The sequence below is a fragment of the Tinamus guttatus genome, unplaced genomic scaffold (assembly GCF_059628265.1).
Source record: "Tinamus guttatus ecotype Peru unplaced genomic scaffold, ASM5962826v1 Tinamus_guttatus_pri_ptg000259l, whole genome shotgun sequence".
NCBI lineage: Eukaryota > Metazoa > Chordata > Aves > Tinamiformes > Tinamidae > Tinamus > Tinamus guttatus.
In genome coordinates this window covers 664,961-691,624 of record NW_028288793.1, presented here as the reverse complement: position 1 = coordinate 691,624, position 26,664 = coordinate 664,961, and the positions used below count along the sequence as shown (strand labels likewise).

The window sequence follows — 26,664 nt, the reverse complement described above, 5'->3', positions numbered from 1 at the left end:
AGAGGATGGGTATCCCAGCCTCATCCCAGCTCCGTGACGTCCCGGGATACGCTTGGGCTGAGCTCCCCGCAGCTCCCACCTCTCTCTGGGAGGGACGCAGGGCACAGGTCCTGGGCAATGCTGTCCTACCTTCACATTGTGCACGCTCATGAGGCTCCCACAGTTATCCAGGTACTGTTTGAGGTCGTTATCCTGCAAGGAGAAGAATCCATCAGCTTCGGCTCCTGCCTCTCTTGCCCACTAAACCTTCCGTATAAGCAAGCCCGGCTCCGTTTCACAGCAGCCGTCCCCACCAGGACTCCCCCAGACCCACCAGGTACTCGAAGACGAGCGTGAGGGAGCGCTCCGTGTGGATGATGTCGTGCAAGGTCACGATGTTGGCGTGCTTCAGGTTCTTCAGCAGGGACACTGCAAGGAAAGGAGATGGCAGCTCCGGGACCACGGTGCTGCGCGGTGGCAACGCCGATTGCTCTCTGCACAATTAGCGACACCAGACCTCGCTCATTAAGCTTGTGATCTAACCCGGGGAGCCCCTCACCTTCCCGTATAGCTGTGCAAGGGGCCCCTTCCTCGTGCTCCAGGCGAATCTCCTTCAGTGCCACGAGATTTTCTGTCAGCTTGCTGCGCCCCTTGAAGACGGTGGCATAAGTGCCCTCGGGAAGACAGAAAATACAGGCCATGCACACCATTTTATCAGGATGGCACAATGCGGATATATTTTATGCCATTTGCAGGAATGACAATTTGAAGCTAAATGGCCAAGTCTGAAATCCGCAGAGAGAATTGATCTAAAGAGCCTTAGATATTGAAGAATTTACTCGTCTGTATTTTGCACTTTAAGCTGTCCTTACAACTTAATTTAAATCGTTGTAAGGGATTCATACTCTCCTTACCTCTCCCAGTTTGTCCAGTTTAACATAGGTTTCCAGCTTCCCAAACCCGATATCTGACTGCAAAAGAAAAGAGAGAACATCACTGGGGGAATCTCATCCAGGGAAAGCTTTGCCACCTGTGGGAAGGTTAAGTCAAGGATGCAGGGCAGTAATAGCTTTAGGGGCAGATAAATCAAGGCAGGTGTTTGCATGCAGCAGCCCAGCTGATCCAGGTACATTAAGCCTATTACTTTTCCAGAGAAGCAGTGCAGGCAGCCAGGCAATCCATCAGAAACCTCCACAACTGCCTGTTTAAGGAAAATGGATGACACCTGCTTCCTACAGCACAGCGCTGGCCCTGGCTCCGTCTGCAGGGTGCCGGAGCCTGGAAGATTGCTCCTGCCTGCTCCCATGGCTCCAATTCCCTTTTTCTTCTCCCCACTTATCCCTCTCACCCATCATCCTGACATGCCACCAGCAATGATTCAGTCTAACAAGAGCAGTAGTTTTTAAAGTCCAGATGCTCTTTGTGCTGGAGAAACCTAGTGGGATCACCCTGCCAACGCCTGGCCCATTCCTTGAGTGCTTTCCTATGTGTTGATCTGTACAAGCACTCAGCCCATTTCTCGGTGTCCTTTCCAAATCAAGCATGAAAGAGACATTTCCCTATTTGGAACAGTGAGTCTTTAACGTATTGCTCAGATCTGCTCTTGTATACGTGGTGAAAGAAAGGGCAAGCACCGCGATACAGGAGATTTAGGTTTCACTCCTAGCAGATCTCTTCAATCACATGTAGTCTCAGGTTTCCTGTGCGGAGAGAGACACTTCCTCCATTAATCCGGATTATTCACAGGCCAGGGCATGGACTGGTTCCTAGCAGAAGCACCTGAAACCTGAGGCACTCGTTGCTCCTTTAGCATAAATAATAAACTCGCGTCATTCCCCCTGCAACACATTTGCACCTGGGGAGTCCCAGGCGTGGAGCCAGCTCTGCCTCCAGGCTGGCTAAAGCTCCCAGCCCGGTGCTCGTGCTGTGCCGTGCCGTGCTGCAGCGCGGAGAGACCGGAGCAGCCCCCTCTGCCCCACGGAAAGGCTTTTTCCTTGCACCAGGCACCAGCCTCATCCTTGAGCTCTCACAACGCTACGGGGAAGACTGTTTCCTGGCTCACAGCAGCTGGCTTTGAACTGGAAGTCCCAGGGGGACGCAGAATTACTGACTCCAGCTCCTCCAAACATGCAGCTACCCCCAAAACAGACACATCTCGGGCAGGGAAATGAGGTGGCTGCTGCAATGTGAAGTCCTGCAAAACCCCACAGTGCCATATGGCGAATTTTCCAGCAGCATGCCTTATTCATTTACGGGACCATGAATATTAATAGCACGTTGCTTTGGCCAAATCTATTTTATTCGTTAGACAAAATGTGCAGGTAAATACGAGCTCTCTGTTCTCTACCCTCCCTCCCCCTGAAGGGCCATAACAGATCTGGAAATGCCTGCCAAGACCTCTGTGCACCACTGAGCATTCCTAGGCAGCAGGACACATGCTTGCACATTTATAAACAGGGCACCAGGTTGTTGCTGCCACATATGCTGATGCTCTGCAGTAAAAAAAACGAGAAGCCAACATTAATGCAAAGGCTAATTCATTATTTAGCACCACTTGCATTTTAACTAGCAGAGGCTCCGGCACTTGCTAAACCACAAGAGGATTTCCAAAAGGCTTTCCACCTCCTCCCCTTGCAAGGAGTCATGCTGAGAGAGGAAAGGCAGGTATGTGCAAAGGAGAGTGAAGGAATGTGCAGGCAGGGGGGTTTGCACAGCTGTGTGTGCAGAAAGGGATTTGCATGGGCAGGTGTGCGTGTACGTGTGTGTTTGTGTGTGTACAGGCTCAATAATGTGTAGGGATACAAAGGAGCTTGCACAGGAGGGCAAGGCTGCACATAGGTGGAAACAGCACATACATCTACATACACACATACATCACTAGAGGTAATGGCCACAAACCGAAGCACCAAAAGTTCCACACGAACTTAAGGAAAAATTTTTTAACAGTGAGAGTGCCAGAGCCCTGGAACAGGCTGCCCAGAGAGGTTGTGGAGTCTCCTTCTCTGGAGATCTTCAAAACCGCTTGGACACAGTCCTGTGCCACGTGCTCTAGGTGACCCTGCGTGTGCAGGGGGTTGGACTAGATGACCTCAAGAAGTCCCTTCCAACCTTAACCATTCTATGATTCTGTGATTCTATGATCTGCTGGCTGGGACCTATATGCATGAAGTGAGATGCTGTGCCCGGCACTGCTCGCTCTGTGCGGTGAGACTCACCAGGGAAGCCCGTCGGGACATCCTGCTGAGGGGCTTGGGGAACTCCGGACTGTCCATCTGCAGCTTCTGGAGGAACTCTGGGGGCAGGCGGATGTCCATGGGCAGTGAGAGGCGCTTGTTGACATCCTGTGGAGAGGGCCAGAAGAGCTGGTCATGACAGTGTCTTGGTCCCGGGAGGACAGAAGGGTGCCTGTGCATGCATAGGGATGAGCCCTGGTCCTATATTCTGTCACGGTCCCCTGAATGACCTGAGGAAGACACCCATCTCAATGCCCAGAAGTGATGGACGACAAGGTGACCATGAGGCAGCAGTTGCCCTTGTGGCCAAGAAGGCCAATGGGATCCTGGGGTGCATGAAGAAGAGCGTCTCCAGCAGGTCGAGGGAGGGGATCCTGCCCCTCTACTCAGCCCTAGTGAGGCCGCATCTGGAGTATTGTGTCCAGTTCTGGGCTCCACAGGACAAGAGGGATGTGGAGCTGCTGGAGAGAGTCCAGCGCAGGGCCACAAGGATGATCAGGGGCCTGGAACATCTGCCCTACGAGGAGAGGCTGAGGGAGCTGGGCCTGTTCAGCTGGAGAAGAGAAGGCTGAGAGGGGACCTGAGCAGTGTCTAGAAGTACCTCAAGGGAGGCAGTGAGGAGGATGGGGCTGGCCTCTTTTCACTGGTGGCCACTGACAGATCTAGAGGAAATGGCCACAAACCGAAGCACCAAAAGTTCCACAGGAACTTAAGGAAAAATTTTTTAACAGTGAGGGTGACAGAGCCCTGAAACAGGCTGCCCAGAGAGGTTGTGGAGTCTCCTTCTCTGGAGATCTTCAAACCCGCTTGGACGCAGTCCTGTGCCACGTGCTCTAGGTGACCCTGCGTGTGCAGGGGGGTTGGACTGGATGATCTCTAGAGGTCCCTTCCAACCTTAAGCATTCTGTGATTCTGTGATTCTATAGAGAGCCCCTGCATCCCTGCTGCCCGCTGCAGCCTGCAGCAGCACTTGCCTCCATGGAGAAGCGGCGCTGGTTGTTGCTGTTTCGGTAGCGCACGGCCACCGGGGACTGCCCTTCCGCCTCCGAGGGCGAGATCGGCGACGTCCCTGCCCGGAAATCCCTGCCCAGGTGTCCCAGCTGCAGGTGCCCTTGAGCGAGGTCTGAGGATAAAGAGCAAAGAGAGTGACCGGGCTGGAGCCGCAGGGAAAGCTGCGAGGCCCAAACCAGTTGTGTTGAGCACAGAGTGCACCCAGGGCAGGGAGCTCTGGAGATTCCTGGACACTGAGACAGCCTGAGGTCATGGAAAGTCCTTTTCCTCTGCATGGAAGAAGCAGAGGGAATTCCTGCGCTTTGCTCCAGGCTCGTGGTGCGCTGCCTCCCACGCAGCTTACAAACACACTTATCTAATCTGCTTCGGGAACCACCAAAACTAACAGACATCAGGGTGAGCACCTTCCTCCGAGGACCAATTCTGAGCAGATGATGTTTGGGATTAAAGGCTGCAGAGTCATTTAGTGCGAAACAAAACACTCCAAGCTTTCCTGCCCCAACCTGCTGCTCTTACCCAGACACACAGCCCTGAGAAGCACAAAAACTCTCTTGAAAACCAAAGCAGCTCAGAAAAATCTCTCTCCTCTTGAGACTCCAAGTGTGAAGCCCCATCAAGCCCATGAAACCTTGAAAGGAACAAGAAATCGGAATAAGCCCATTGAGCTTTCTCTGGTCTCCAGTTTGAGTTTGCACTTAGACCTGCTCGCTCTGTAATTACTGGCTGGTTGCTAGGAATATTCTGGCGCGCAGCAACTCAAACAGCAGCTCAGCAAAACCCTGACCCCAGCAAAGCGGATTCCCCTCGTTCACAGAGAGGCTGTTTCCACGGAGGACATTCCAGATGGGACAGGGGTGCTCCCTGTTCAAACACAGGTGGACGGAGGAACAACCACATCCCAGAGGGAAGAATGTGTCTCCTTTTATAGGATGTTGAGCAGAGCTGGAACAACTATTTTGGCCCATTCCTGGTGGCCAAACAACGCTCTCCCTTTCAGTCTAAACTCTGTTTTTATCCTCCACGCCAGCAAGGTCTATAGCAGCCTCCAGGATCAAACAGCCCTGCCACAAATCCCTCGTGTGCTCTGTGCTCCGGGAATCTCCGCAGTGAATTTGCAGCATGGAAACTGCCCCGGGAAGCCTGGCAATGCCCAAGGCCGAGCCACCGACTCCTGCCGCTTGCTCGTGCGCTGCCAAGCTCTTGATAGGAGCTGCACAGAGCCGACCTGCTGCTCCAACGCCGACGGGAGCAGCGCGATCCTGCGCTGAGCTCCGTGCCGCAGCCCCGAGGGCAGCGCTGGCACCTGGCTGCACTTTGTCCATCTGATGGATGCGAGATGGCAGGCAAATGACCTGGGAAAAGCTGTGTTTTCCTACTATGGGCACTAGGGGAATAAGGGGATGGAGTGCAGGGAAGCAGGATGTCGTCCTCCAGAGACGGCCCACGCACTCGCTCTCTCCAAGTATCTATCCAAGCAGGAAAGAGCTAGGAAATTCGACTGGAATTAGCCACAGGTATAAAAGTGCATCCGTTAAAGTGTTTCAAATCGCTTTAACTTGCTCCCCTCCTGAGCAAATTATCTTAAACAAAAGGCCATTTAGCATCTGAATGACATTACTTATCGCAGGATAGATTGCAGTTCAGCTAATCCACTGAGCAAAGGAGGATGCACCATATAGATAAGTGTGTTTGCATTGGCTTTCCCCTCCCGCTGACGCCAAGGAGAGCTTGCTGATGGCCAGACAAGTCCTGCAAGTGCCACTTTGGCTGGAATGGTGGCCACTGACGCGAGACAAGGGCCACCCAAGTCCCCAGATAGTGTCAACATCGCATTTCTATCAAGTCAGAACAGATAAGAAGGTTGGCTGGACTTTCGCAAGGGCAAAATCGCAGCAGATGAAGAACAGGAAGAGGGAATTGGCTCCCTTTGGGGCATGTATGGCAAATCCAAGCTGAAAATCCCTCTCTCCGGTGTTTTGGCTACCTTGAGGCTGGAGAGCGCAGGCCGCATTCGCTAGCCCGGTCTATCCTGGGTTCCCTGCAAGGTGCACGCAGAGCCCGGAGCAAACGGCAAATCCCAGGAATGCTCTGGCAGGGCCGATGTGGGGCCACTGGGGCCTTGGGGACCTTGCTGGGGGCTCGCGGGAGGTGACAGGGGCTGTGGACAAGCCAAGGGGGCCTGTTTGGTTCTGCTCTGCATTGCATTGGATTACAGTGAGCCCTGACACCGCACAAATAATGAGGCTGCATGGGATATCAAAGCAAATTAAAGTGAGACCGCAGACACAGCGGCTGCCTTTGACGAACCTCCCACTTTTTTTTTTATAAATATATTTAAACACAGCTTCTGCCAAAACAAGCTTTGATCTCCCAAGGAAAGGGGCCAGAACCCTTCACTACTTGCCTGACTTAGAACTTTTAATTACTTTGCTAAGTGTGAACTCTTCTCTCAAGGCTCTGTTATGCTCACAGGGCAGAGCTACACTCAGATCTTGGATTATTCATCCTCCTTCCTCCCCCTATTCATCATCCCTTCGTTGTGACCTTGTGTTCCAAAGGCCAGCTTTGCCTCTGATTTATGCCCCTGCAAGCTAGGAGTTATGCACGCTTTGCAGCCCATTTATAGGACCTTATTTGGCCTCAGAGGACAGCCCAGGCAGTAGCCGTGTTGGGGCGAATCCTTAGGATGGATGTGAACTGTTGCCACGGGCCCTGATCAAAGCAAAGCGGAGCTACCACAACTCAACGCCTCTGTAAATCAGGTCTGGGATGCTCGGGACGTATGACTGGGGAGCAGGAGAGGAAAAGAAAGAGCTCACTTGCCTGGAGCATGAATGTGAGGTTGGAGCAGCCATGGAGAAGGAATCTCATCTCCAAAGATGCGCTGCTCCTTCTCTGGGGGTGGCCAGTGCCAGAGAACAGATACTGCACAGAGCCCAGCCTGGAATTAAGCTCTGACCTCCTTCCTCTCCCTCCTCCACATCCTCAGGCTCTGCCAAGGTGACATTGCCTGGGACGGAGCTTTGCAAGCTGCAAAGCTGTTTGCTTTTCCATTTGCCAGCTCTGCTTCTTCCCCGCCTGGTTTTATCAGCCTCAGGGACGGCAAGGGAGGTCAAGAGACTCAGGATGGGGACATCAGGGGTGGGATTTCCCACTGCACCACCACCAAACCAGGCAGGTTTCTACCCAAAGAAGGCTGTGCCTTGTCCTGCTGTCAGCATCAGGGCAACTCTCTGCATGCTGAGAGCATCTCCAGCAGGTCCTTCGGCCTCTGCATCACCCTCCCCTTCAAGAGCATTCAAAAGCCACCTAAGGACAGGAATTGCAGACCGTCAGGGACCTAGGAGTTCTGATAACCTGTGATTTCTGATGCTGGGGGTGGGAATAAAAATTGCGAGTGATTCCCCAAAGAGCTGTATGAAGTGATGAAACAAAACCGGTTTGCTGATCTTCACTGCGATTACTGCTCTTTTCTGGTGCCAGCGATCACACTGTGCTGTCCCTGGGCACCCTCTCACTTGCAGAGCGGTGATCACCAGGACAGGCAGCCCTAGGGGCACGTTCAGGGATCCAGAACAAGGAATAGGAAACCTGAAGCAAAACTTTTCCCTGTCTTATATGGGAGAAGCACAAGTGTAATTGCCATGGCTGTAGCCTCAGCTCTGCTCACAGCCTTCTGCATGACCTTAGCAAACTGACTTTGCTCTCTCTGCACCTGGATTTCTCTACGTGTAAAATGAAGGAGACCGATACCCCAGGCAGCTCCTGCTTCCCTGATTCAGACCCCTCTCCAGATCAGGCAGCTCCTCAAGAGATCCAGTCCCCACAGCCAACCCCTGCAAAAGAGGACCTTGCCCACTAAGCCCCATTCGTTTCCCCTCCCGCATCCCAGAATTGATCCTGCCTCCCAAAATGTTCCTGGGGGTGCTGGGCTTGTGCCCCCAGCTCTGCAGCCAGGTCTCCAGCTTGCTTCTGCTTGGCACAAGTCTGCAGGCAAAGAGCTCCCAGCAGAGAGGGGTTTATTAGAGGCTGGAGATTCCTCAGATAAATGTGGCTGTCAGGGCTCTTCATAAACAACAGCCGCCGCTTGCAGGAGACGGAGATTAAGGGCACAGTGGAGGTGACTTCTCAGGCTTGTTTACAACCCAAGCGAGGCTTAATCAAGAGATCCCAGCCGGGAAGGAGCTGGATCAGGGTGATGGAGGAGGCCTGTCAGGTCGAGGGGCACAACAGGGATGGCAATTCCCCACCTGTTTTGCATAGGAAAAGTGTTGGGTGTAAATGAGGGTACACAGGAAAACACGGCACAGCTCCAACATGCTGCATCCAAGCAGGGAAATGGTGCCGGGCTGGCACTTCCCATCCTGGATACTCAGCGGTGTGAGGGACCGCACATATCCCACGGGATATTCCCAGAGCCCAGGGCCAGCTCCTGGCGCGCTCCTGCGTCCATGCAAGACCATCTCCTGAGTGCCACCATGTCACTGCCTGTTCTTGTCTCCTCAACAACCACCCAGGCTGGGAGCACCCCGGGAAGCAGCCCCAGGCTCACTGTTATTGCTGTTATTCTTTCCCGGGGATCTCAGGAGGACCGGGACCACACAGTGAGGGAAAGGCAGATGCTGCACGTCCTGCTTTGCCTTCCAAGGGCGAAGGAAGCACCGTGACTGAAGCCTCATTAAAGCAGCCGAGCAGGGAAGAGGCTTCCCCAGCAGCGCCCTGCTTTGCACAGCAGAGATAACAAGGCTCAGACATCCAGAGCTGCCATCCCCTAAGGCAGGAGCAGCTGCAGCCATCAGTGCCCACCAATTTCTTTGCCTTGCACCCTTTTATCCCCACATCTTCCATAAAACTAATTAAGGACTTGAGACTAATTATAGTCTGCTTGCTAGAGTGCAAGAGGGGTGCTTGTGGGAGCAGTACCACCTCCTTTTGGGGGTACTGAGATTCTCTGTGAGGACTCAGGTGTCAGTGCAGGAAAGGAGGCTGCAAATGGGTGATGTTCAGAGCACCTGGGTGTGTGCAAGGAGACAAGTGTGTCAAGAGCTGCAGGAGCGGCTGCAAATTAGGTTATCACATCTCTTATTTCAGGCAGACAGAGAGATGATCCCTCCCTGCTGGGGCAGATGTGAGTGCCAGGCAATTACATCACAGCCTCAGCCTCTGCTTGCAGCAAAAGTTTCTAGCACTTACGGCTGCAGGGCGAGGGAAGAAAGAGCTGGAGCGTGTCCTAAACGGCGCCGAGGGCACCCACGCAGGAGCAGGCTGGCCCGTGGCGAAGGAGGCAGCAGCAAACACACGATGCAGCTGCAGCCACAGCAGCAAATGCTCCCCTGCACGAACCACGTCCAGCTCCAGCGGGTTTCCAAACGCCCGCGCGCCGGCGGCTCTGCCTGCCCGCGCAGGCTGCTCCCAGTTCCCGCCTCGAGCATCGCCTCTCCCTCCGTGCATCCCGAGCCAGCGGGGCCTGTCCCGGCCTGCAGAGCGCCAGGGACGTGCCCGGCTCAGCCCTGAGCTCCCTGGGGCCCTCAAAACTGCACCACGCAAGACAGGACCCGGAGAACAGGATGGTTTAGGGAGCCCCGGATGCTCCCCTGAGCACAGACAGCTGGTCCCAAGGCCTCAGTGCAATTTGTATCCTCAGAGGGAAGGCTCAAGCATCACTGCCACTATTGCGCAGACAGGAGATCTCACACTTCCACACCCTCTGCCTTAACCAGACGTGTCATTCCCCTCCGTGTTGTTTGCAGACCAGATTTACCCACGGCGTGTTCTTAATCCTGCTGCAGAGATTGGAGAGCAAGACAAAGGGGCAGTGACTTTCCACAAGGAAAGAGGAAGGTCGGCGGCCTGGGGACACTTCCTGACAGCACCGGCTGCAGCTGCCCCTGGGCAGCCCTAGCACGGCCAGAGGGACCTGGGGCTCCTACCTTCATTCCGGCGGTTGTTGAGCTGGTTGAACTGCTCAGTGAACTCTGTCAGCGACTCCTCGATGGTCTCCGTCCGAGGAACCGAGAGAGAAAACCTCCGCTTGAAGTTTTTCATCTTGTTCATTTTACCTTGTGCTGTCAGAGATGGTAGAGCCCTGCAGAAAAGGGAGAGGAAGAGGCTGAGAGGCTGGAAGGAGCACGGGACAGCCCTGCTATCCCCTGCAGCTCCTGCTCGCTGGAGACGGCAGCGCCCAGATCCAGGTTTCACCCGCTGGGGATGCAGGGCATCCTCGGGAACATCCTCGAGGTCCTGCTGCTGCACCGAGTGAAACAGGAGCTTTAGGGTCCCCAAGGGAGTCAGGTTCTTCATGTGTTTATGAGCTGACCATGGTCAAGAAGTGCACAAGACCGTTCTGAGATATTAGACATGAGCCCAGGACATGGTTATAGGCACTAAATCATACATAGCAGCACAGGCTGTGCCTTAAAGCATCCTTGGAAACTTCAGGGATGGCTACAAAAAGGGAAAATGCAGCAGAACCGGGAAAGCAAGAAGGAATAAAGAGCATCAGGAAAGACTCAACAGAACATTCCTCCTTGTCCCACAAGGTGCCCCTGCCCCAGCAGAGGTTGCTTTGCTCTTGCTAGTGTCACTCCCCAGCAGGACAAACCCATCGAGTGGCCACCGGCGCTGCAGACCCTGGGCACCCAGCTCACTCCCGGGTATCCGAGCCCGGCAGCCCTTCCCTGGCTCTCCCTGCCCCTTCCAGCCCTCTCTGGGCTTTATCAGCACTAACAAACGGTGCCCGCATTCCAGACGGATGCGATCAGAGCCGGCATCCGGGAGCTAACGCATCGCGTCGCTCCGGCAACGGGAGCGCTCGGGCTGACATGCCGGCATGTGGAAGCTTAAAGGATTATCCATCCCGGATCTAAACACCCTGCTTGCACCTCGGCCACGCTCCGCTGCCGGGCACGGCCTCCTGTCGCAGGTGCCATTCCCTCAAATCCTTGGGATTCACATGGGTGCCGGGGATTCACCCTGCCCACATATCCCTCCTGCTAGTAAACTCCATCCTCTGCCACGTTTAATGCTGCAGAAAGCTAAAGCTGGGGGCTCGACCGCAAGGGCTGTGCATGCTATCTGGAGTATTGTGTCCAGTTCTGGGCTCCACAGGACAAGAGGGATGTGGAGCTGCTGGAGAGAGTCCAGCGCAGGGCCACAAGGATGATCAGGGGCCTGAAACATCTGCCCTGTGAGGAGAGGCTGAGGGAGCTGGGCCTGTTCAGCTGGAGAAGAGAAGGCTGAGAGGGGACCTGAGCAGTGTCTAGAAGGACCTCAAGGGAGGCAGTGAGGAGGATGGTGCCGGCCTCTTTTCACTGGTGGCCACTAACAGAACTAGAGGAAATGGCCCCAAAATGAAGCACCAAAAGTTCCACACGAACTTAAGGAAAATTTTTTAACAGTGAGGGTGCCAGAGCGCTGGAACAGGCTGCCCAGAGAGGTTGTGGAGTCTCCTTCTCTGGAGATCTTCAAACCCGCTTGGACGCAGCCCTGTGCCACGTGCTCTAGGTGACCCTGCGTGTGCAGGGGGTTGGACTAGGTGACCTCGAGAGGTCCCTTCCAACCTTAATGATTCTATGATTCTATGTGGAACCAAGGCAGGGTGCCCAGCCGGGTGGCGTGGAAGGGAGGCTGGAGGGGCAGCAATGGGCAACGGTGCCTGCTGACCTCCCGAGCGGCGCATGGGGAGCGACCCTGCAGCTCATCCCCACCCCTGCGATCCACGAACCGAGCAGGGAGGACGCCAGCTGCCTCCACTTGAAGTTCCAGCTGTTGAAATGCCTCTCAGCACTGCAGAAATACGCTGCGTCAATGAGGATGCTCTCACTCCTAAATGCTACGTTAGCAACATGTCTGTGCTGGCACTTTCCTCGAAGCCAGGAGCACCACCTCCGAGTTGCTCCTCCTGAAGGGAAGGCAAAACTTGATGCTCGCTTTGGAAAGTGTCCGTACAGCCCATGCTCTGATCCGGCTCCCTAGCTTGCAAGGAAAGCAAGTTTCAAACTAGGCAGCCCAACAGCGAAGAGGATACCCATGCCCAGGTGGGCAGAAAGCCAGCGAGGGGAAGGGTCTTTCCTTCCCCCAGCACTCACCCTCCTCCAAACAGTGCAAAGGATTTAGAGGACAAGCGCCTTAACACTGACAAAAGTCTGAGTGCTCTAAATTGCAGTGCGATCCCTTCCTCTCCTTGCCACCTACTGCAGTGGCAGCTGCTAGAGGCCACTAAATATAAACTTTGTCAGTAAGGAAGTGCGGCAGGGTAAAAATATCACGGATTCTGCAAGCTACCTCCCCTGCTATGCACAAACCTGTCCCGGACTCTGCATCTTTACGGCTCAGTGCAAGTGTGCAGAGCAGAGCCCTCTCCCACGGTGTTGATATCCAAATAAGCCCCAGCAGCGATTGCCTCGCTTTACATTAATTATAGCAGGAAATGGAGGCACTTATTGACCTTCTGAAAGAAAGTGACACTTGATAGCAAGGCAATGATACTGCTTGGATCTCAGCCTGAAGGATCGCGAAACACCCGGAGGATTGCAACAGCCTTGGCCTGAACTACAGCCACCTCTGGGATGGAAAAAGCCGGCTGATTAAAACACGCAGAAACATGACATTGCATGGCAGGACACGAAAGGAAGCAGCAGGCTAAAATGGCAGGCAGGAATTCAGGCACCAACAGGCAAAACCCGAAATCAGTCCGACTGGAATTCGGCCAAGCAGCGGGGATTAGAGCCAGCAGTGTGGATGATCTGCATTTGCTGTAATACAGTCAGATAGTAAATACTCGGATAAAACACTTCAAAGAGCCCAAAGCTGAATCCCATCAGGAAAGCTAATCACATGATCAAGACAAGATGTTAACGATTCTTTAAATGCTTAAGTCAGAGCCACATTAGCTGCACTAGCAGTAACCGCTCGCTATTTTTCCAGGAGCTATTCCCACAGGCATCCAGGCTGGGACTATCCACACGAATCTCTCTTGCACTGTCAACCCGCTGGGCTCACTGTGGCCTTCAAGAGCCAGGTATTTTAGACACAGACAAATCAGCAGCAGCATTTGAAGTGTCCCCTTTTTCCTTCAGCGTAGGGGCTTGGGAACACAGCTGGTATCAACAACCACTTCAGTGCTGCTCTGAAAAGGAGACTGATTCCATTTTTAATTGTTACCATCTTCACAGATTCCTGCCCTCATCTCTCAGGTGAGAGGAAGGAAGGTTTGGGGGTGATAACACGCTGTTTTTTACCCTTTTTTCCTCCCCAGAGAGATTGGCAGTAGTGTGTAGAAGGCAAAAGGCCTGGTCCTATCAAGCAGCGACGAGCTCTGCGAGAGCTGATGCCGAGATGCCGGCGATGGGGGAGATGCCGACCCCGCTATGGGGCACATTCCTGCATGAACGGGAGCGCTGCACAGCCCAAGCGCTCCGGGAGGAGGAATTCCTCCTCGGTATGGCACGGTGCAGCTCCTCATAGAGGAATACGGGATGGGAAGAGCACTGCCAAAATCCTTGGCTATTCTTGAGCTTCTGATAGAAATTATAGGACCCTGGGGACAACTTTAAGGTACTCCAGGGCAAAGCTGAATTCCCTGGAGCAGCTGGGAATCCTCCAGGGGTAAGGGCAGGAGATTCCCTTGTCCCTAGGAGGGGTGGAATGGGATCCCAGCCCCTGACCACCAGCTGCTCAGCTGTCAGCAGGAGCAACAACCGGAGTAACCTGCTCCCAGCCGCATCCTTGCAGCCGCCTCGGCAGAGCAGATCCATCTGACCGGGCCTTTGCAGGAAGCCCAAGCACGGACTAAGTGTCTCCATGGATTAGAGGGATGGAGGCAACTCTGAGCAGCAGCAAGAGGCCGGGCACGGCCCATAGTACCCAGGTTGCTCATGCAAGGTGACCGTTCCCAAGTCCTTTATCCACAGGGTGGGCGCTGGGACGAGGACAGCCCTGCACAGACCCCTGGGAGAGCCATCCCTGTTTGCTGGGCACTTGTTTGCAGCAATTCCTCTCCAGAAAAGGTGAGCAATACGGGGAGAGTGCAAGGGCGGCCCTTCCCTGTACACACTGCTATTCGGGGGACCTGACGTTTCACTCCTACACAGGGAGGAAAACCCCTGCCAGGAGGTTGTGACTGTGCAGGGAAGGGAGTACAATCAATTCCTAGCAATCTACAGGAGGCCTGTAGCAAACAGCAAGACCTTCATCCCAGAGCAGTGACCATGCTGAGCATATCCCTCAAACCTGGGCTCTGAAGAGCATCAGTTCATCTTCATGTTGTGACTTTTTTTCCCTCCTGTACTGGCTTCCATAAGCACTCGAGAGTGCAATTCTGGTAGCCAATAGTTTACTGCCCATTCTCTTCATTCCTGCAATTCAGGCAAGCCTTGGAAGAAAAATGATCCTGTAGCAAATGTGCAAGACTGGCTTTGATTACATCTCTGACTCTCTTGGCACGCCTGCGTTTCCCAGACATAAATCAAGGATGCCAGGGCTTCCTGTTTGCCTTCTCCTTCCTTGTGAGAGTCTTGCAGGCAGACCTGGTCTGTGGGACATGCAGCACCCAACACAACAAGGTTCCCATCCTCTTCTGCAGCGGCTTCCTTCATTTGCACCATCACGGTTGTGGACGGGGAAAACGGTGGGATAACCGACAACCGTGCAGGCAAAATTCAGGCTCCGTGGAGCACATTCCAACCCAAGACCCAAACATCCATGCAGGTAGCCTAGAAAGGGCGAAGGATATGGAAAACAGCTTTTTCCAGGCCCAGCTTTTGGAGCCTTTGCAAGCCATGCTTGGTGCAGGAGCAGCAGTGGGAAGGGAGGCTCTTTTGCTAGATGAGCAGTTCTGCGCTCGCTTGCCCAGCGCTGACAATGAGCCCAGTAAGAGCAGCACAAAGGGGGCTTGTTCCGCTCTGCTCTTGTGTATTTTGCCTTTCTGCGGGTCCGGCGGCCCCGTCAGCGGTTCCCGCTCGGCTCCTCTCGTCCCAGCGCTTGCGGAGATGAGGGCAGCTCTGAGGAAGGCATGGAAGCGCCAGGCATTATTCCGGCAACCACAAGACTCTCATTCTTCAGCTGGAGATAACCTGAGAGAAGTGTCCACTGTTTGCCCAGCTCAACAATAGGCTGAGAAGAGCCCGTTTGTCCCTCGTTGGGGACAGACAATCCAGCCCCACACCCGGGTGCTCAATGCCCGTGTTGTGGGTGGCTCTCGGGCCCTCTCGACTCCTGTTGGGTCGCCCAGAAGGTGCTTGTGTCACTGTGTCCATGGGACCTCGTTAGCATCGGTGGATTAATGGGCTGGATTTGCTGCCTGTGTAAATGAGCGGGCTCTCTGCGCCAGCTGATCGTGCCCTGGTCTGCACAAACTGCTGCCCGGATCCGCAAGGCAACTGGTAGGAAAGAAGAGTCAACAAAAGTGCATGACTTCCTCCTCTCCGGCCCAACACAACTGCACTTAGCTTGGAGGCAGGGATGCTCTCTGTGATGTTCATTCTGTTCTGGAGCTAAGTCACTGAGCTTTAATTTGCTGGCACTCGGGAGTTCAGTCCCCACGTCCCGCTGTCCTGGGAGAGCCAGGCTCTAATGTGACATTTGGGAGCGAGGAAGAGCCGGACTGTGACGGCCAACGCAGCAGCACTTTACAGCCCAGGCTTGTCCTGCTCATCTGCTCCATGATATTAGCAACTATCTCCCCTTTTCCATGACTCACTTCCTCCCTGCATCCTTTTCCTACACAGCGCCGAGTCCCTCACAAGCCTCTCGCTCTGTGTTTGCCAAGTCCCTGACACAGCGAGGAGCTACTGTAAAACCAACACGGGCAATTGCCAAAGCGGAGCATTTCCAGCAAAAGCCAGTCTGGTCCTTGTCTTTTATGACACTCAACCAATTACTGTCTGACAATTAACTAACACAAAGCAAGCTGCCTCCTGGGCAAATTGGTGCTTCCCCTTATGCCTGGGTGACCTAGATGTGATGCCAGCCTGCTTGGAGACAGGATGCCCTGGGCCACCTGCAGCTCCTGCACTTCTGCAGGAGGACACGGAGGCCTCTCTCTGGGCATGCACGTGAGGACAAGGCTGGAAGGAAGGTACCGTCTCCCTACGGACAGCCAAGGAGCCATTTCTTAATTGCAATGTGGAAGATGGATGCAGGAGTTAGCTGTGAAATGCAGCTCGGGGCTGCAGTTGTGGCTTAGCTGCTATCGGCTCTGCTGAGCAGCTGTGCAGAGGGATCAGAGTCCTGCTATCCGGGTCCCCTTTCTAAAAGCATTCCTGGGAGCGTATTTAAAGAACAGCAATTCCACGCTGTACACCTGATAGTTGCATGGAATTTGCTAAACGCAGCTACCTCCGGCACACAGAAAAGAAGGGCGACAGCAACCGGCACACAAGGAGGATGTGAGGGGAAGAAAGGAAGGTCGGATTTTCAGGAAACGCCTTAAAAGAGGGACCACAGAATCAAAGGATCTTGCCTGGAGCTCATTTCCTGGGGGAAAAAAAAAGAAAAAAACAGAAAAATGCTTTTAATATAAACAGAAGCACAACACTTATAAGAAGCACCACTACCACAAGCACTCAGAGCAGTTAAGTGCTCAGCTCTGCTGCACATTTTCTAGGAGAGGAGAAACACTCGGAGTCCAGCTCATCTGGCTCTACCTTGCTGAGCTGCCCTTGCGGGAGGGCTGCGACCTGCAATTTGCTGCAGGTATCTGTATTTCTGGGCCAACATGGCTGAAAAAGCAAGCTCCCACTGCACTCAGAACAATCCATCTGCAGCAACAGGAAAAGAAATGAATGAAAGACGGTGTTTCTGCCCTATTTCTCCCCACTCCAGCAGCATTTACAATAGCAGCTAGTGAGTAGGTTTCTCCCCAGGCCTGCACTGCAGAGCGGCAGGGCCCCTGCTTAGCATTAGGCACATAAAACTCTTTGCAGCAAGGCTTCAAATCTGTTTTATTTAAAGCTCTGAAATGGTCACATGATAGCAGGGTAACGAGCAAACATTGCGATTCCACTTCCTTGCCAAGGATTGCACTAATCCAGCATTTAATCTCAAACCAGTCGCGCGCCCGTCCTTGCAGGGCTCTGCGCACGTGCGAGGATGTATTTCCCTCTCAGATGTGAGCGAAATGAAGCCACACAGGGAGGCAAAACAACAAGCCAACGCTTGAGGATCCCCAGGATTTCAAAGCACAGCACGAACTGTAATTACTTCTGGCATCCCCGTCTCCCCTGTGATGGGAACAGCAATTCTGCAGTGCTTTTCGCCTGGACACCTCCTTATCGCTGTTAGAGCAGTGGTGCTCAGGGGGTTGGATGTGCTGGCGAGGCCAAAGAACTCGCTGTGATCTGCACCGTAACATGAAGGCTGAGCTAGCGGGAACATCCCAGGCCTGAGCACGGAGCCTTTCCCTCAAACCTGGGCAAGGAAGGGAGAACGTCTCTTTTTTGGGAACAAAACACCATTCAGGTGCAAGCAACAGTTCAGGCAGCAGCATGGAAAGCAGGATTGCCATCCGAAAGCACCTGCTGCAGCCGTAGAAACAGTGCATTTGGGCAAAAAAGCTAGAATTCAGGTGGTCTCACAGGTAGGACCCTTCTGCCCTTGCCTCCTGGATCCACAGCCTCCAGCCTAGGGACAGAATGGCCCAAATCTCCGTCCCTCCTGAATCAGGAGGCGACTGCTGGGAATCCCGGCGTGATCCTGGCTGTTTGGTGCTCCTCTTTGCTACCTAATGCCAGGCTGTTTGCAGACACTATCACAGCATCGTCCTCCCCTGCTCCCCATCGCTGCAGAGCTCATGGCCCTGTGCTGCCTTGGGGGGATGCTCGAGTTGTGTCCCGCTGCCCCAACCACCCACAGCCCTTCCTCTTCACAGCAATTTACCCGCCTTTCCCCTTTCCAATCGCAAAACTTTTCCCTGTCTCCAAATATCCCCGACCATTTATTTCTTTTCTGGCTTCTCAGATCTCAGCTCTGATAAGAGCTACCAATAACACCAGGCTTGTTATTTTTTGTGCATGAAGCATTTCCACTTTGCAAAGAGCACAGTGAAAACCAGACATTGTCTGGACGCCTGCAGTGAAAAAGTAATGCAGAAACAAACACTAAAAGAGATTTTCATGGTTGCAAACGTCTTGAGGAACAACTAGTGAAAGCAAATGAAGCAGTCCCACAGTCCAGCTCCACTTGAGATTTAACTAGACCTGACATTGGGCTCCCCCAGATGTGTCAGCTCCACATGCCCGAGGCCTGAGGCTGACAAACAGCTTGGATTTGTGCCCAGATTACAAAAAAAAGACTCCTCAGTAACGGTCCTGCCTCCTCCAGCAGTTTCCTTACAAAGAGGTGGGTAGAGCAGGAAGGCAGACGGTTTGTCTGGAATGGAGACGTGTCTCTTCTCTTTGCTCCTCATATTGATGTCCTCAGATGTTCCTGCCTCCTCCAGCCCAACCAGAATTCCCACGCTAGCTGGGGAGCCCTGACCACCCTTTGGTGCTACCCAAAAAACCTCCTCTCCGATATCCTTAGCCCACCGCAGCTTAACACAATCATTACGACAACATTTTCAGGTTAAGCAGCAATGTTTTCACCAAACGTGGATACGTCTGGGTGCTGAAGAGGTGTATCCCAGGTGAAACATGTACAAACACATTGTGCCTCGATGCCCGCAAAGCCCTGCTCACTTCCTTGTGCAGGGCAACATCTCATGCATATCTGGGAACGCTGCGAGCACACACTGCTTAGATAAACCTTGTTCCTTGTTAAACTGTAAATAACATCTGCTTCTCCAAGCCAAGCCCCGGTTCAGTGGCCTGAAAGCAGAAACGTCGCTAATGAGCACGACAGAAAAAGCAAGTGCATTTGCTGCTGTTTAAAACACAGATTAAAGGAAAACAAAACCACTCATATTCCACTCTTCCTGCCTTTTTCGCTCCCAAACCATCTCCCTGTTTTGGGAACTATCACAATTCTCACTGCAGACCGGTTCAGTCTCCCACACGACTACCCCCAGCCCGGGTGTCCTTGACAAGTGAGCTGCATTTCTGCAGGAACCTTGGAAACTGGGGGAGATAACGGAGCTGAACACAGGAAAATCAGAACGGAAGTGAGGGAAGGCGGACAGCAGAAGCACGTTATGAAATGAGTTCAAATCTAACCCCCCAAATCAAAGCATATTCATGTTTCCCTACAGTTTTCAGTGAGACACCATAGAAGTCAAGGAGAGTCAAGCTTGGAAAGCCAGGGAGAGACCGTTTTGAGTTACGACTGTTTTTAAGTTCACTTGGTTGTATTCAATCCTGTTCCTCTCCTGCTTTGCAAGCAGATAAGCTCTTTGCTTCACAGGAAACCCTTGAGATGAGCAAGGACTATAATCCTGAGAGCCAGAGCAGCGAGAGCTGCCCTACGCTCATTCAGCAAATCATTAGCAGACCTGAGTGCACCCTCCTAACCACTAACCAGGTCATTACCTGTTTTGACACCGGTAAAGTTGCTTGTGCACATTGCGCCTAACTGGACTTGCAACACTGCTATCATAGTGGCACAATTAATCATTAATAAGAAGGGGCTGGAAGGGATTATGTACTTAAATAGAACACACGCTGCTAATGTTAATTTATAAAAACACACCTTCTCACTCTGATACTGTGTCATGTTTTCATGCAATTAAGATGACTCAGCTGAACCTTTTCTCTACATCTCCCACCCTGAGAAAACGCCTGTTGCCACCACTGCAGAGCTGCATCCTGGGCTGACAGGAGCTCCTGATTCCGCATCCTCCTCTGACTCCCAAGTAGGCACTGGCCTCCTTCCCGTCTCCCCAGCGTGCTGATTTACATTGCAAATTGTGCCTGCAAATCCTGACTAAACCCTGGGCACTGGGAAGGCGGGTGCAAGGGTCCACCGGAGCATTCCCACCTCTCTGAGACTCATTCCCGCCTCTCTGAGACTCTCCTAAAGATCCGAAATTGTTCAGAAGTGCCTTAGGAAACACTCACAGGGCTCAGACTCCCATTCCCCAGCTTCGCTCGGCCCCAGCTCCATCTCCTTTCATCACGGGTAGAATCTCCATATTCTGGTGATGTCTTTTTGGAAAGCTTGTGATGACACTGACAGGCTCTCATGCTCCACCTCAGAGAAGTTTCCTGTCTTGTAGCAAAAACCAAACTGGTGCAAAAACAAATTATTTGGCTCTTCTGAGCAGGGTCTGAGGAAACCCTTAGAGGTTTTTTGCTTGGACTACACCAGCCTGCAGCGAGACCTGGTCCTGCAGATGCTTCCTCTGCATCAGGCAGCAGTTCAGGATCTTCCTCTAAAAAGAAAACACGTCGGATTAAGGAATCATGCAGCCCCCAGCTGCCAAGAGCAGCGTGCTCTGACCCTGCACGTCCCCAACGTGCACAAAAGGACTCGGAGCCGCAAACAGCTCTGCTCAGCGCCCAGGGCATCCCGCGCGGGCTGTGGGGACGGCTCCTCAGCATCCCACATGGACGAGGGAGCTCCGTGCCCGAGGCTCTGCTCCGGTGCAGCTCCCATCCGCGCTGAACCTGCTCCTGGGAAAAACAGGGGCCTTCAGGGCTGCTGATTTACCTCCTGTGGCCAGTGCTCTGCTCACTAAGCACGTTGCATCGATGCCCTTATTGCAGGGGCAGGGCAGGACAGCAAAGGCTCTCCCCTACATGTGGTTGTCTTCGAGCAGGACAAGGGGACGTCGGCAGCACTGCAAAAAAGGGTCTTCCTTGCAGCCACAGCCCAGCACGTAGCTGCTCCTGGCTCCGGGCTAACGCTGGCCCTCAGTCTCCTAACTGCAAACATGCAAAATAAACAGCATAGAGGTATCCAGGCTCACTTGTCATGCCCCTTCGAGAGCTTGACAGGCAGGGCTGTTAGGCAGATACCATCACGATGGGCAAAATACAAAGGACAGATAAGAGCAGGCTGGGATTTGCAAGATATAGGTTTGTTCCCGGCTGAATTTACTTCCTGTATCATGTGGCACAGCGATTACTGCGCTGTAATTAGTTAATAATTACACGCTGACCAACCCGCGGGAACTGCTGCCACAGAAGGAGCAATATGTGCTTGAGGCTGAGCACAGATTTCCCTGAGAGCTTCCCCCTTTCACTTCAATCACTGATTGAATTTGAGGCATGAAGAGCAGATGCCAGTACAGGTTATTACGCCTGCAATAACACAGTAACAGCCCTTCATCCATCTATGACTGCTGCTCATTCAAGGAGAGTCAAGCATTTCACTGGTACTAGCTGTACCTCAACCCAGCTGTGAACCTGGCTGCTATCCCCAGCACGGAAGTGGGGAGAGCAGGAATACCAAGATGGAATGGGAATCGCTTAAGGTCAAACAGCAAGTCAGAGCAGTAAGGAAAAGTATCCAGGAGCTCTGGACGGCACCTACGCAGCACTATGGAACTCCCTTTCCCTGTCTGCTCTGTCACTTACAGATCACTACTGCCAAAAATCTAATTACTGACTTCGGCGGGTGCAACAGGAGGACAAATTTTGTGGGTGAAAAGAGATCTCCTCAGCTGCTATTACCATAAAAAACCCTTCAAAACACATTTCTAGAATCTAAAACACAAAATGGAACCAAAGTGCCATTGAAAATCCCTGTAAGTAGCAGGCTGCATCGCCGGGAGCCTACGGATCAGCAGCATTTGCTTCAGCTCGGGTTCAGTGCAGATGATGCCAATCAGAGCTGCCTTTCCATCAAACAATTCCAGTCATGCTGGAAGGCATAAAACCTTGCTCTGGGTGATGTTCCATGCAGGAAAACAAAGAAATTACAAATATCATTCTATATGTGCATGCTTGTGCATGCACACTTAAGCCTCCAGTCCATAAACCCTGTCAGATTTAGTAACTAATAAAACATACAGCTTTAAAAGAGCGGGCAGTGCTGGGGAGGAGAAGCAATACTGGGGGGGTTTCATAGCTAAATGTGACTGGGATCATGAATCACAGCCCCTGAGTGACCAGCATGTTAACATTCACCACATAATTAACTAGACTGAGTAAAAATAAACCATTTAAATCAAAATAGAGAAATAGCAGGAATAAATGGAACGCCTGGAATGTTTCCACTTCCCAAAAAGACACATTTTGATTTGTCCAGAGGCTGTAGTGTTTACGATCAGCTTCAACAGTCTCTTCTTTTTAATCTGGCAATTCAATTAAAAAGTCATCAAAACAGCAGCAGCACTTGGGGAACTGCTCAAATCCAGCCCCTCGCCCACTCCAAAGCCTCTGGCTGGGTAAATTCAGGTTGTTTTAAAAGTATCAGCCAAGTGTTTGAGAGTTCGGGAAGAAAGATAGGGAGGTGGGGAGCACCCATCCAGCAGCCTTCAGCAATAAAAACGTCGCCGCATGGCAGATCATGAGCGAAAACTGAAAGGGTGCCCAAAAGACAAATAAAATCCATGTCCCATAAGTGACCCTCTTGAAGAGAAACAGAAGCGCTGGTGCAGGCATCTGAATCCAACTGACCCGGGTAACCACCCCAAATCTGGGAGCATCCTTTTATGAACCACGTTCCGGCAGGTCCTGGCTATGCCTGAAGCTGTGGCTGTTCAGCACATAAAGGGAATTTTAACAAGGGCTCAGCTGCTGCTCAGGTACTACAAGAAATGATGAGATTTTCAGCGGAATTCAGCCCAGCGGGCAGGCGTGCTGCAATGGAGATGTGTGTGTGCACATTTCCCAGTGGGGATGCGGAGCTCCGAGCCCTCCTGCAAAACCCAGCCTTGACTGCGGTGGCTTGGAGCTCATCCATATAAACAGCAAGGAAACCCAGAAGGCAGGAGAACGCTGATCTCGGGTTGTGATCGGAGATGCAGCAAAAATAAACCGTAAGAAAGGAGAGAGGCAAGGAAAGAAGAAGAGAAATGCGACTGTAGCAGTGTCAGAAGCAGAGATGAACCCCAACCGTCTCCAAAGAGCTTGTTCGCCCTACTCTGTGGGCTGAAAAAAAATTCACACCAGCTCCTACTCTATCCAGGCTGGCTAGACACAGATCCAGGCCATGATTGTGAGTGACTGAGCAAACAAGCAGCGGATGAGCAACGCTGCCTGCAGGCAAAACGCTGCCTGGAAAGAAACCTTGATTAGGAATAGAAAGAGAGAGCAAAAGATGATGCACCTGATTACAGACTCTGCAAAGTTAATTGTCCGCTAGATTGTAATCTGGGCTACAGCATCTACATTCATCAACAGGTTGCATTCAGCTATGTTTTCCCTTTACCAAAGGCAGAAGCAAATTAATGTGGAGAAGAAGGAAAAAGCAAACCCACCAGGCCAAACCGCTGCATGGATGGTTTGTTAAAAACAGATACAGGGTCTTTGCAAATAGAGAGCTCTCCCTGCCCCCTCAATCTCAAAAAGACGCAAACTGAGACCACATTATGGTAGAGCAGAGCTGTCGGGGTGTCAGCACATGCATTACCTTGACTGAAACTCGTTTAAGTGAGTTTAGATCTTTTTTTCCTAAACTCTGTATCTGGCCAAGGAGTCAGGACCCCATGTCCTGTTATTTATGCCTTGGACAAACTGCTTTAACTTTGCCTCAACTTCCCTGTGTGTGGAACAGGAATTTGGGAGGCTATTGCCAAGCATAAATCCTCCTGGAAACTCTTACTATTATTTGGACATGACTCCAAACATGTGTCCCAGGTTTTCTGGAGATTCTCAGACCCCCTGGACCAAACCTCAGGTCTGTAAGGAAGCCAGAGGAATGTTTCAAGGTTTACAATGAATGACCAAACATTCATTTCTTTTCAGAAGGCCAGAAGAGGGGGATGGTCTCAGTGGAAACTGTAATGTAGATATTTTAATACACACATGACATCTGGGAAGTAAGAGCAGTCCATGGGTGTCTAACATCCATAAATATAACGTGCACAAATATAAGTATTTCTGTCTCCACCAAATGTTGGAAAGCAGCAGATACGACAGAGCTGAAAGCTCCTCACAGACTTGAGAGATCAGAATTCAAGACGCTGCTCCATATATAGGCTCCCTATAATAACTCCAGCAAGTCATTTTGTCTCTTCCCTTTCCCAGAGGTAAAATGAGGCGCCTTCATCCATCTTTTCTCCGTACAGAGTGAGCAACAGAAGGCAAAACCCGGCTCCTACGGCGCCCTGCTCCTGGCTCAAGAGGGCTCTCCCCAAGCGCTAAGTAATACAGCAACAACAGCTATAACTGCACAAGAAATGCAGTAGCTAAAGATTTAAAACAGCTCGTTTGCAAGCCGGGAAGCAGCGGCACAGCCCGTCTGCTCTATTTCAGTCACCTGTAGTGCATGAATATGTGACGCCATCGCTTCGTTCTTTGTCACAGACTCCATTCAGGGGACCGACAAAGAGCGCTTGTTCAGTGAAAGGGGCCTTCTCAGCATCGGAACAAATATTTTAGTGCTTCCACGGCTATCTCTGCCAGCATCCCAGCGCTCCAGAGATGTCCGTGAGCGCAGCTCCGCGAGCAGCGCAAGGTCAAGTGGTAACAGATGGGGAAACTCGGGGATGGGGATGCAGTAACTGGTCCAAGGTCAGAGAGAATCAGTGGCAAGGCCAGGAGCAGCGTCAGATCGCTGCAATCCTGCTCTTTAGCCACATTTCCTCTCTTTTTCAAGCAGAATAAGAGAGCAGGAACTCCCGGCCACTGCTGCAGAGATTATTCCACTATTGATTTGTTAATTCACCCTGATCCTGCCCCTTGACGTGGGGCCTGTGCTTTTTGGTGCACGTGGCTGGACTCCTGGAAACAAACCTGTGAGATCCGCAAAACTTCCCATTAAAGGGACGTGATCCTGCCTGGAGAAGGGGCAGCAAAACTGTCATGGAAGCTGCCTGGTATGATAGCGAAAAAGACCCTAAAAATCAGAGCAAAGGGGACACACACATACCCACAGAGGATGCAAAGCTGCTTCACGCACAGGATGCTGCCTGGCGAAGCAGGTTGTCACCTTCGGTTCCTGCCTCTGCTCCTCCTTTGCTTCAGGCTCTTGGACACATCTATGGATCAGGAGGATGTGCAGGGATTTCCCCTAGGGAGGAAAGGAGCCTCTGGACCACAAATGCACTTTGAGAGCTAAGCGCCAATCTCCACAGCCAACAGTAACCCATCTATTACCATCAACACCCAGTGTTTGGATCAAAAGAATCTGCATTTCGAGGCTGTCCTTTCATTTTTGATGACCTCTCCACAAACAGGGGGACCCACAATCCCTGTCACAGACCTGCATGGCTCAGTCTGCACTGGCCACATGTTGCAGCTCAACGTGCTGCCCGGTTGCCACCGAGAAGGAAACAAGTGCCCTCTTCCAGCAAAGAAAAGGGGATTTCATTTTCTCACAAAACTCATCCAAAGACATGAACTTGCTGCCTGCTGCTTGTTCAAATCTCTACCCTTCCCCTCCAGGCCCGTCCTCCGGGCCCCGGCGCGTGTGTGTTGCATCCCTGGTGCAGGGCAAGGCCAGCACCCCCAGCCTGATCCCGACGCTTCCTCTCTTTTGGAATTAATGCCAACACTGTGCCCACCAGGCTGCGAGCTCCTTCCAGGCTGCTTTTGTGCCAAGAGCAGCCAGAAGTGCAACCGGAGCTGGTGCTGGCAGGGCAGGGAGGCGAGTGCTCCCCAGGCTGCTCTGCTCTTGCCAGGGCGCCCGGGGGCGACTTCTTTGCACCCCAAGGAACTCGACAGAGCACCAGGCACAGTGCAAAGAGGCGGCTGATAGTGAGAGCGGCGAGAAGCGCCGCGCAAGGCGAACGCCGGGCTGCCGGCCAGCAGAAAAGCTCCTGCGTGAGCAGGGGAACGCGCCGGACAGACACCCTGGTGCCACCTCGCCCGCGAGCGGCCCTGGAAACTGTCCCAGTGGGGACAGCGGCGCCCTCCTCCTCTGCCACCCGACTTCCCTCACGGAGGGACCGCGACAGAGATGTGACAGGAGGGCAACGAGGGTTCCACGAAAATACGCGCAGGGATCTCGTCCGCCAGGGCAGCGGCCGGTACAAATCCCTGCTGCGCTTTGTACAAACCCTCCCTCACCGCATCCCCAACTTCTGTCCCCTCCCCTAACACTGGCAGCCCCCAAACCTGCCCCCTGCTCGCCCGAAGGGAGCAAAAGCGGCCGCGGGCAGCAGAGGGGGTGGCCCGGACAGGGGGAGGCCGCTCGGCCCCTCTCCCGGCTGCACCTGGGCTCTGTTTACACTCACCGGCCGCAGGGGCAGCTCCGGCGCCTTCCTCCTTCCTGCCGCGGGGCTCGGCCGGGGCCCGGCACGAACGGGGGCAGCCGGAGCGCGGCCGGTGCCGGAGCGGGGCTGGTGCCGGTGCCGGGGCGGGCTCGGAGCGGGGCCGGCGCCGGTGCCGGTGCCGGGGCGGGCTCGGAGCGGGGCCGGGTCCGGGAGCTCCGCTCCGCGCTGGCTCCTCCCCAGCGCCGC

At 53.0% G+C, this 26,664-nt stretch overlaps 1 protein-coding gene across 1 annotated transcript in view; it reads right to left on the bottom strand.

Moving 5' to 3' along the window:
* Positions 1-26,664, bottom strand: part of CDK18 (cyclin dependent kinase 18) — a 29,935-nt gene extending 3,271 nt beyond the window's left edge. The window contains exons 1-8 of the mRNA XM_088526897.1: positions 26,440-26,664; positions 10,154-10,308; positions 4,187-4,335; positions 3,195-3,320; positions 894-950; positions 539-653; positions 314-408; positions 130-192 (exon numbers count right to left, since the gene is read on the bottom strand). Coding sequence (XP_088383023.1) covers positions 130-192; positions 314-408; positions 539-653; positions 894-950; positions 3,195-3,320; positions 4,187-4,335; positions 10,154-10,277 — 729 coding nt within the window. The 5' untranslated portion in view covers positions 10,278-10,308; positions 26,440-26,664. The remainder of the gene's footprint in view (positions 1-129; positions 193-313; positions 409-538; positions 654-893; positions 951-3,194; positions 3,321-4,186; positions 4,336-10,153; positions 10,309-26,439) is intronic.